Below are 10,970 nucleotides of genomic sequence, written 5' to 3' on the forward strand. Positions count from 1 at the left end.
AGATAAATGCTGTTCTTCTGAACTTTCTAGTCATCAAAGAAACCTGAAAAAAATATATACTCAGTTGTTTTTAAAGGATCATGTGACTGGAGTAATGACACTAAACATTTACAGGAACAAATGACATTTTAAATAGTAAAAATATTTAAAAAATGTAGTTTTTGCTGTATTTTGGATCAAATAAATCCAGGCTTGGTGAGCAGTAGAGACTTCTTTAAAATACATGAAAAATCTTACTGTTCAAAAACTTTTGACTGGTAGTGTATTCTGTGCTCTGTAAGATCTTGTGAGAAAATATTATGGTTATAAGAAAGTCTTTTCACACAACAGATAACATAATGGATATCACTTTACTTTATTTGTCATGTATACAGTAAACACGTTTAAACCTAAGTGTTCTTTCATAAGATGTGTTTAAGAACCCATGTCTGAAATATCCTCAAATAATAATAATACAACAAATCAAACAAAATATAATAATATGCGAAATACAACAGTTTGTGATGAAGTCTCCTGTGTGACGCTGATCATCTTTGGACAAAACCATGGTTGAAAATGTGACTTAAAAAGGGAATAACATGACTGTACTGATGAAACTTATAAATTTGCCCACTGATGAATGATCGCATTCATTGCTGCTTATACCTGATTTGAAGCTGTCTTAACACATTTTCACAGGACCTGTGACTGAAGAGTTAGCTTTGATCATCCTTAACATTGTTCTGCCTTTCAATCTGTCTGTTGTAAACCTTTACTACGGACCTCACGGAATTCTTAATTTTTCAAAAAGTGAAGTTGAAGTGCATTAGCTGAACCAATTTCATTGCCGGACCGCACACCTTCCCGAACATTCACAGTGAGCCTTTAAAGTGCAGATGCTGAACTACCATATTCAAAAAAAAAAAAAAAAACACTTGACCACCAAAAATGAAAGTACAATCAGCCCATACAGAGAACTATGAATTACGTAAATAAATACATTTCTGAAGATACATTGCCTGAATTTAGTTTGCATGTTCTTGGTTCTGTGTCAATTAAAAATGCATCCTCAAAATATATAGTTGAGTTGCTACAAGACTGCAAAATGTGATTTTAAATCAATTCAGATACTTACAAAGAAGTTACATTATGATTAACAAATCATACAAGTCAACACAACCCCGATCCAGTGATGATGAGTAAATGTATTTAAAAGAATGACTTGTTACTTCCTGTCACAGAGTTCAGTTTCAGCATGACTCTACAAACGCTGTGATTTAGCAACCAGGGATTCATACTTAGTCCAGCTCCAGTCTTGAGTCTGTTTGAAAGAAAAAGAAAAAGAAAAAAAAAAAAGAAAAAAAACAGTGAGTGTATTGAAATGTAAGTGCAATGAATTTCATCATAAACCTACGAAAAGCCCCTACCATGATGCTCTCTGATTTCTCCTCAGTGGTTTCTTGCAGTAAACTGGTAAGCTGACTCAAATAGCGCTGGTTCTCCTCCAGTAAATGATTGACTGAATCTCTGAAAACAAATAGCAGCATGAAAAACAAACACTCGTGTTCACATATGCTGATCAACTCAGCCACAGAGGTTTGAAACCTAAATGGTGGTGATAGAATCACTAATAGTAGGCCGCTCACTAAGGCTTGAAAGAGAAATTTACCCCTCTTGTGGCACTTGCAAGGACATGGGCAGGCGAGAAGAGCACTGGGCTTGAGTCTGGTTCCATGTTGAGAGTGAGGAGGGCATCTCTCCACTCTGACCCACAGAGCTTCGTGTGGTGTTTTGTGCCTAAACAAACACATTCTATTACAATTGATGATTTAAGTAATTTAAAAAAGCCTCACACACAGAGGGATTTTAGAAATGCTTTGTATTTAGAAATGCTTTGCTTTTTGGGTTTTTCTTTAAGGGAAAGTTCACCTAAAAATGAAAATTCTGTCAATAGTTACTCACCTTCATGTCGCTCCAAACCTGTAAGACCTTTGTTCATTTTTAGGAAAACAAATTAAGATATTTTTTATGAAATCTAAGAGCTTTTTGACCCTCCATAGACCACAAGGATACTACCACGGTCAAAGAACAGAAACGTAGTTAGGACATCGTTAAAATAGTCCATGTGACATCAGTGGTTCAACCGTAATTTTATGAAGCTACGAGGAATACTTTTTGTGCGCAAAGAAAACTAAAATAATGGCTTTATTCAGTGATTTCTTCTCTTCTAGGACAGTTTTCCGCTATTATCAAGAGCACCACGACACATGGACTATTTAACCGATGTCCTTACTACGTTTCTGTGCCTTGATCGTGGTAGTACCCTTGCTGTCTATGAAGAATCAGAAAACTCGGATTTCATAAAAAATATCTTAATTTGTGTCCTGAAGATGAATGGAAGTCTCACGGGTTTGGAAGGACAAGAATTTTTATTTCTGCGTGAACTATTTCTTTACCTGTTACTTAATTTCCAACAGTTTTTGCAGTAATGCCATCAATTTTGCAGTAATTTATTATTTATTTGTTATGAATAATTTTACACTACTGTTCAAAAACTTTTATTATAGCATTTATATGATCAAAAATACAATTAAACAGTAATATTGTGAAATATGTTTACAGTTTAAAATAGCTGTTAAATATTTTATTATAAAATGTAATTTATTCCTGTAATGGCAGAGCTGACCTTTCAGCAACCATTACTCCAGTTTTCAAAATTGTGCTGCATCATATTTTTTTTGAAAACCATGTATTTATTCAGGATTCTGTGATGAATAGACAGGTAAAAGAACAGCATTTATTTTGAGAAAAATCTTTTGTAACAATGTAAAAGTTTTTAATGTCACTTTTGATCAAACTAATGCACCCTTACTGAATAAAAGTATTAATTTTTTTAGGGGGGAAAAAAAATACTGACTTCTTTGAACAGCAGTGCATGTATCTTTGGTTATCTTTGGGTTCATGTCTATCAAGTTCAAAATAGACTTAATGATCATGTAAAGTATCATTTTTGCATTTTATTTAGAGCCAAAATGTTGCTTTACTACTGTTGATATGTAACGGTTAATTAACACAAAAATTATAATTAACCCATGTTTTACTCACCCTGAAGGCACCCCTAGGTGTATATGACTTTCGTCTTTCAGACCAAATCCAATCTGAGTTACATTAAAAATTGTCCTGGCACTTCCAAGCTTTATAATGGCAGTGGGCGGGTGTTTCTGTTCAACAGTCCAATAAAGTGCATCCATAATAAAAAGTGATTCACATGGCTCCAGGGGGTGAATAAAGGCCTTCTGTAGCGAATCAATGCATTTTTGTAAGAAAAATATCTATATTTAAAATGTAGTAATCACTTTTCTCTAGCAAAACAAAACAACGGTCACAAATTAGATGTACAAAAGGAGTATTTGTAAAGAAAAACGTAAATTCGATATAAGCCAAGAGGAGACTGGTTTTCCTTTGCTAAAGTAAGGAAACTTTGCTTCCTTTGCTCCTGTAAACAAAAGTTTGCGTCCTACCTCATCCGGAATGGCTTACATGTATGATAGTTAGCGCAGGCTAGAAAAAAAGTGATTACTACATTTTAAATATGGATATTTTTCTCACAAAAATGCATCGATTCGCTACAGGAAGGCTTTATTCACCCCCTGGAGCAGTGTGGAGCACTTTTTATTATGGATGGATGCACTTTATTGAACTTGATTTGGACTGTCATTATAAAGCTTGGAAGAGACAGGATCATTTTTAATGTAACTCTGATTGGATTCATCTGAAAAAAAAAAAAAAGTCATATAGACCTAGGATGCCTTGAGGGTAAGTAATGGGCTAATTTTCATTTTTGGGTGAACTAACCCTTTAAAAGTACTCATTCCTTGAAACAAGACTGCTCATATCACCTAACCTCTAATACACACTGAACTTTAACGATGGAAAGTCCATGATTATGTGCATATAATGAGCATATCTGGCCTTGAGACATCAGAAGCATGTGACTCACACAGGCAATCTTCAGTAAGTGCCAGAACTCTCTCTGTCTTTTGACCTGCATCTGCATGACAGTGCTGTCTGCCTCCTTAATGCTCTCCAGTGTCCTCTCGATTTTAGGGAAGAGGTCGATAATCTTCTGCTTACTCAGAAGGATTTTACTGCAAATAAGACAACAGCAATGCTAGATTAGATGCATGAAATCCAATGGTAGTATTCATTCAGATTGAACAGTTAAACCTGAATCATTACAATTCTCTTTTGTTGTGAACTGAATGGTTTCAAAAGCTTTTTACCTGAGGTGTGCATATAGATCCCTCAGTACCCGGTCCTGATTCTGGACGGTCTGTACAATGACTTTCACCATCTCAGAGCTATCACTGTAGCCATGCTGTGGGTCTGGCACTAGGGGAAATGAACACTATATCTTGACCCCCATAACTCACATGTATGAATATATAAGGGCATTTTGCCTACACAGTACTTGGAATGGAACATGGGGTGAATTTCATTGACTTATGAGCATCCAAGATGGGATTGTACTTACTTTTACATTTTGCCTTCAATTGTCTGTAGAGTTCAATTGCTCTGTCTTGCCTGTGAAGAGACATGATTTCAATGCAATAGGTTTAGGATGGTATATGCATTTAAGTTGAGAAAGTTCACACAGCACACTAGAATAATGAACTTACAGTTGCTCCATGACATCTCCTTGTCGACGTGCATAAGGGCTTCTCTGAAGTTCAACAATTTCTGAGTGCAAAGCCATTATTTCCTCATCCAGATGGCCGATCTCTGCCACCTTCAAAATCAAACAAAAACTATAAAATGTTGCTAAAACAAATTGTGTCAAAATTGGTGTAAAAACTTTTAATCAGAAAGGACGCGCTTGATTGATCAAAAATGACAAGACATTTTTAGTGTTACAAAAGAATATTCTTTTACATTTATTAAAGAACTTAAATAATAAAGATTATTAAAGAATCCTGAGCATTAAAATCAGCATATTAGAATTATTTCTAAAAAAAATCATGTGATCATGAAGACGTAGTAATGACTGCTGAAAATTTAAATCTGCCATCACAGGAATAAATTACATTTTAAATTATATCAAAAATAGAAAACATTTATTTTTAATTGTAATAATATTTCAAAATATTGCTGTTTGTTTGCTGTATTTTCTTTAAATGAATGCAGCCTTGGTGAGCATAAGAGAGTTTCTTAAAAAACAAAACAAATCATTTATCATTTATGCACAGCACCTGTACAAATGCGGCAGCCTTCTCTTCATTGTCCTGCCAAGCTTTCAGCATCTTTTCAGAGGCTTCAGAAAGAAAAGAGTCATTTTAGATAATCATCACTAAGGCAATAATGAGTATTTGACAATTCAAGGAATTTAATCTCATTAAAACTTACATATGCCGTACTGCATCTGATCACTGTACTTCTCCAAGTCATACTGTATGCTGCTCTTAAAAAAGTCAAGCTTTGCTTTGAGCTGCTGCGAAAAGGAGAACATCATGTTCTTATATCTCGTAAGGTTGGTGTTGTAGCGGAGAAGGCTCAACCTACAGAAACACAGACCAAAAATAAACATTGAAATTTACGCAGGAAAAGTCCCAAAACACAAGATAAATACATTACTAATCATGGTAATATAACACCCGTACATGGCTGCACGTTGACCCTGAAAGAGGCGGCTGTAGTCTTCTCTGAGGCCACAAATGTAGCTTACCGCCTCACCCCAAACTTTTTTGAGGGCACTCAGAGGAAGCTGAGTTTTGGTTTCCCGCACTAAAACAGAAAAATGAAATGGGTGAAGAATATGAAGTTCTCTAGGAAACTGCTTAAAAAACCGGAATACATTTTAAAGGGATAGTTCACGCAAAAATTAAAACTCTGTCATTAATTACTCACCTTCACGTTGTTACAAACCCGTAAGTCCTTCCTTCATCTTCGGGATACAAATGAAAATATTTTTAATTAAGTCTGAGAGCTCTCTGACCTTCTATAGATGGCAAGGGTCCTACCGCGTTCAAGGCCCAGAAAGATACCAGGAACATCAACAAAATAGTCCATGTGACATCAGTGGTTCAAACTTAAGTTTATGAAGCTACTAGAATACTTTTTGTTGCAACGCATACACATACCATGACACATGTGCATGCTTATATCTGAACGTAAACAACATATGCGCGTGGTGCTGCTGATGTAGAAAACACAAGCACTATGCCTGGTTTACGTTCAGACTGAAAGCACGCACATGCACCATGGTAATCTCCAAAATGGCGCTAGGGTGACGTGGAGGAGAAGAATTGTTGAATAAAGTTGTTATTTTAGTATTCTTGAAGTTTCGTAAAATTACAGTTGAACCACTGATGCCACATGGAGTATGGAGGTCCAGAGAGCTCAAAAGTATCTTAATTTGTGTTTTGAAGATGTATAAATGCCTTATTGGTTTGGAGCGACATGAAGGTGAGTAATAAATTACAGAATTTTAATTTATTGGGTAAACTAACCCTTTAAAGGAGAAGTTTACTTCCAGAACAAAAATTTACAGATTATGTACTCACCCCCTTGTCATCCAAGATGTTTTTTTGCAGAAAACATTTCAGGATTTTTCTCCACATAGTGGACTTCTATGGTGCCTCAAATTTGAACGTTCAAAATGCAGCTTCAAACGATCCGAAATGCGGATTACACAACTTACATACTTTTAAAGCTCAAACGCTCGTCTTGTCTAGCTCTGCCTGAACTCTGTTTTTCTGGTTTAAGACAGTTAGGTTATGTCGCATATATAGTTGCATTTTGGGATCGCTTGAAGCTGCATTTAAACTGCATTCGGGGCACCATAGAAGTCCACTATATTGTGAAAATGTTTTCCTCAAAAAAAAACTATTTCTTTACAACCGAAGAAAGAACGATATGAACATCTTGGATGACAAGGGGGTGAGTTTATTATCTGTAAATTTCGAAAGTAAACTTCTTTAAAATCCAACCCTAAGTTTACAAAGTACAACCTCCCACAAGCATATTTAAATTAACAAACTACCCATCGAATTGGCACATAAACCAATGAATTCTTACCAATAAAGTTCACGCTCTCAGGAAGTTTTCTAGCCGTTAGAGGTCCTGAGTACTTGGTCAAACTCTTGTCAAACAGATAAACAATGTAGCTGTCCCATCCTCTCTGATGATTAAAAAAAAAACCAAAGAAGTCATTTAGCAAATAATTTACCAAAATTTGGAGAATGAGAACACATTCAAAAGGCCAAAAATACTTACTACTCCATCTAACACACACTGTGCAGCAGGTTTCCTGGGATCTAACATGACTCCTGTTTCCTGCAGAAGCTCTTGATTCAAAAGTTCAATTCTGGTCTCGGTCTCAATTCTCTGTTGCAGAGAGTGAAGCCCTTCATCCGGGTTAAGCAGAAATGAGTGAACCTGGGTCGTAGTCATGTTTAAAATGTGCACAACCTACAAAACAACTCATGTTTTAGCTCATTCTTCTGCATATTTTGCATCATTACAGAAGCAAACCTAAACTGATTACCTAAAAATGTAACAATGATACAATAATGCCAACATCAAACCTTCATATTCAGTATTTGATCTAGAAGAGCAAAGCATTGGGGCTGTTTTGTTTCTGTATTTAATCCTCCTCCCCTTTGTACTGGGTCCCACTTAAGCATCAGCTGTAGCAGGCCCTCCAAGGGTTCCCGTAGTGTACTGCAATACCAAAAACCACCAGTCAACTCAAACAGCCAGAAAAAAATGTAACAAAAATTATGGTCTGTTTGTCTGTACAAAGGCTACCTGCTCAGATTGTTGGGGTATGGAAGGTGGGTGGAAAAGCGGACCTCGCCATTCATGTCTTCTACAGCCATTATGTCCTTAGGACCTTTGTTTCGCACTTTGCTTGTCCTAGAAAAAGCAAACATGTTGTTATTTGACAATGTATTCCATGAAGCACTGTGGCATTATTAATACAGGTAAAGTCAAAAGTTTACATATATGTTGTAGAATCTGCAAAATGTTAATTACTTACCAAAATAAGAGGGATCATACAAAATGCATGTTGCTTTTTAATTTAGTACTGACCTGAATAAGATATTTTACATTTACATATAGTCCACACGAGAAAACAATAGCTGAATTTATAAAAATGACCCTGTTCAAGTTTACATACACGTGATTCTTAATACTGTGTTGTTACCTGAATGGTCCACAGCTGTGTTTGTTTTGTTTTGTTTTGTTTTGTTTAGTAATAGTTGAACAGTTGAATTGCATGCTGTTCTTCAGAGAAATCCTTGAGGTCCCGCAAATTCTTTGGTGTTTCAACATTTTTGTGTATTTGAACCCTTTCCAACAATGATTGTATAATATGATGATCCATATTTTCATACTGAGGACAACTGAGGGAACTTTTGAACGGAATGAGGATGTGTACATTTTCTTATTTTGCCTAAATATCTTTTTAATTTTTTTCCATTTAGTACTGCCTTTCAGAAGCTTCAGAGGATACTTACATGTTCCCTAGAAGACAAAAAAGTTAAATTTACTCTAATCTTCAAATTCAAAAAGTTTTCACCCCCCAGCTTTTAATGCATCGTTTTTCAGTGAGCGTTTGAACGTTCTGTAATACTTGCAAACGAGTTCCTCAGTTGTCTTCCAGTGTGAAAAGATCTCAAAATCATAGTCATTGAATGAAAGGGTTCAAATACATAAAAATGCTGAAAAACCAAAGGATTTGTGGGACCTGAAGATTTTTCTGAAGAACAACAGGCAGTTTAACTTTTCAGGACAAACAAGGAACTCATGAACAACTATAACTAAACAAACAAACAAACAAACAAACAAAAAAACACAGCTGTGGATCATTCAGGTAACAACACAGCATTAAGAATCAAGTGTATGTAAACTTTTGAACAGGGTCATTTTTATAAGTTATTTTCTCTTGTGGACTATATGTAAATGTCTTCAATGTGAAATATCTTATTCAGGTCAGTACTAAATAAAAAATAACATGCATAGTATGATCCCTCTTATTTTGGTCAAATTAACATTTCGCAGATTCTGCAAGGTGTATGTAAACTTTTGACTTCAACTGTTTGTGGGTTACCAAGACACGTACCACTGCACAGGCTGGAGATTGTGAAGAAAAGGTCGAAATCCACAGCAGCACTCAAAGATCATGGTGCCAAAGCTCCAATAGTCCACAGTAACTGTGTACGACTTGCCTTCAAACAGCTCAGGAGCCTGAAACAATCAAGATGACCTATCAAATATCATTCTAATATGTTGATATGGTGCTTTAGAAACATTTCGTTTCATTATCAATAGTGAAAACAGCTGTGCTGCTTAATGTTTTTGTAGAAACCATAATACATGTTTTCAGGATTCTTTAATGAATAGTAAGTTCAATAGAACAACATGTCTTTACGGTCACTTTCGTTTAATTTAAAGGGATAGTTCACCCAAAAATGAAAATTCTGTCATTATTTACACCCCTCACAGTGTTGACGGTAGCCTCTGACTTCCATAGTACGTCAAAAAAAAAAACATTATGGAAATCAGAGGCTACCGTCAACTAACGTTACTAACATTCAACAGAACAAAGAAACTGATACAGGTTTAGAACAAGTAGAATGTGAGTAAATTATTACAGCATTTTCATTTTTGCATGGACAATCAATAATATTGCATCATTACTAAACTATTAATTTATTACAACAACAGCAAAAAAAACTTCTTACTGACCCCAAACTTTTGAATGCTACTGTATGTCGACTTCTTTTTCTTATCAACTTGCTTTTTCTTGTTGGTGATGAATACAAAGACATACCAGATATTGTAAAGTCCCCACAAATGAAGTACATAGGCTCCCCTGGTCCAGATCTTTGGCGTAGCCAAGGTCGATTATTTTGTGGACGAGCTGCTTAAACATAAAAAAAGTTTGGTTGGAAAAAGTGCCTATATAACTAGACTCAAGACTCAAAATACTGAATAAAAATACCTTTCCATTGATATCCTGTAGCACAATATTCTCTGGTTTGAGATCTCTGTGAATGATCTTATTCTCATGGAGGTACTGGATTCCAGAACCTGTTGAATATAAAACACACGTTTTATTTACCACCCTTAGCGATAAGAAACGACAATGAACGTACTAATAACAGTTTTGAAAAGATACATTACCAACATCATTGAGTAGAGCCAACACCTCACTCTCTTTTAACCCACAACAGTTTTCTGGTTTGCTGAGTAACTACAAGATGCAATACAAAGAACAGACATGAGTTAGTAAAAATGTCAGCAGAGGGCACATGAGATATGATGCCAAGAAAAGGCACCTTTCGAAGGTCTCCCTTGGAACAGTATTCCATGGCTAAAAGCGGTAAATCGTTCAAGGCAATGTGCATCATCTCCTCAGGCACATCCTTTGCGGTCACCACATTAAGGTGCTTCAGCCTGAAAAAAAAGAAAAGAATCAATATTGTTAATAATATACACTACCAGTCAAAAGTTTTTGAACAGTAAGATTTTTTAAGTTTTTTAAAGAAGTCTCTTCTGCTTACCGAGCCTGCATTTATTTGCTTCAATACAGCAAAAGCGGTACTATTGTGAAATATTTTTACTATTTAAAATAACTGCTTTCTATTTGAATATATTTTAAAATGTAATTTATTCCTGTGATCAAAGCATATTTTTCAGCATCCTTACTCCAGTCTTTAGTGTCATATGATCCTTCAGAAATTTGCTGTTCAAAAAACATCTTTATTATTATTAATATTATCAATATTTAAAACAATTGAGTACATTTTTTCAAGATTCTTTGATAAATAAAAAGATCCAAAGATCAGCATTTATCTGAAATAAAAAGCTTTTGTAATATTACACTTTTTATACTATTCAAAAGTTTGGAGTCAGTATAATTTTTTTAGAGACTTTTATTTAGTAAGGATGCTTTAAATTAATCAAAAGTGATGATAAAGACATTT

At 35.2% G+C, this 10,970-nt stretch overlaps 1 protein-coding gene across 2 annotated transcripts in view; it reads right to left on the reverse strand.

The window, feature by feature from the left end:
• Positions 1–331: 331 nt before the first annotated feature.
• Positions 332–10,970, reverse strand: part of chuk (component of inhibitor of nuclear factor kappa B kinase complex) — a 12,173-nt gene continuing 1,534 nt past the window's right edge. The window contains exons 4-22 of one of the 2 annotated variants that reach the window (XM_073835031.1): positions 10,323–10,440; positions 10,168–10,237; positions 9,986–10,074; positions 9,815–9,904; positions 9,104–9,228; positions 7,786–7,893; positions 7,563–7,698; positions 7,252–7,446; positions 7,054–7,156; positions 5,637–5,760; positions 5,383–5,534; positions 5,229–5,290; positions 4,659–4,768; positions 4,514–4,563; positions 4,263–4,371; positions 3,980–4,127; positions 1,649–1,776; positions 1,407–1,506; positions 332–1,300 (exon numbers count right to left, since the gene is read on the reverse strand). In XM_073835031.1, the coding sequence (XP_073691132.1) occupies positions 1,241–1,300; positions 1,407–1,506; positions 1,649–1,776; positions 3,980–4,127; positions 4,263–4,371; positions 4,514–4,563; positions 4,659–4,768; positions 5,229–5,290; positions 5,383–5,534; positions 5,637–5,760; positions 7,054–7,156; positions 7,252–7,446; positions 7,563–7,698; positions 7,786–7,893; positions 9,104–9,228; positions 9,815–9,904; positions 9,986–10,074; positions 10,168–10,237; positions 10,323–10,440 (2,077 nt within the window). In that variant the 3' untranslated portion in view covers positions 332–1,240. Of the gene's footprint in view, positions 1,301–1,406; positions 1,507–1,648; positions 1,777–3,979; positions 4,128–4,262; positions 4,372–4,513; positions 4,564–4,658; positions 4,769–5,228; positions 5,291–5,382; positions 5,535–5,636; positions 5,761–7,053; positions 7,157–7,251; positions 7,447–7,562; positions 7,699–7,785; positions 7,894–9,103; positions 9,229–9,814; positions 9,908–9,985; positions 10,075–10,167; positions 10,238–10,322; positions 10,441–10,970 lie in introns of both variants that reach the window. The other variant, XM_073835030.1, reaches the window with a different exon arrangement.

The sequence above is a fragment of the Garra rufa genome, chromosome 2 (genome assembly GCF_049309525.1).
Source record: "Garra rufa chromosome 2, GarRuf1.0, whole genome shotgun sequence".
In the NCBI taxonomy this organism is placed as follows: domain Eukaryota; kingdom Metazoa; phylum Chordata; class Actinopteri; order Cypriniformes; family Cyprinidae; genus Garra; species Garra rufa.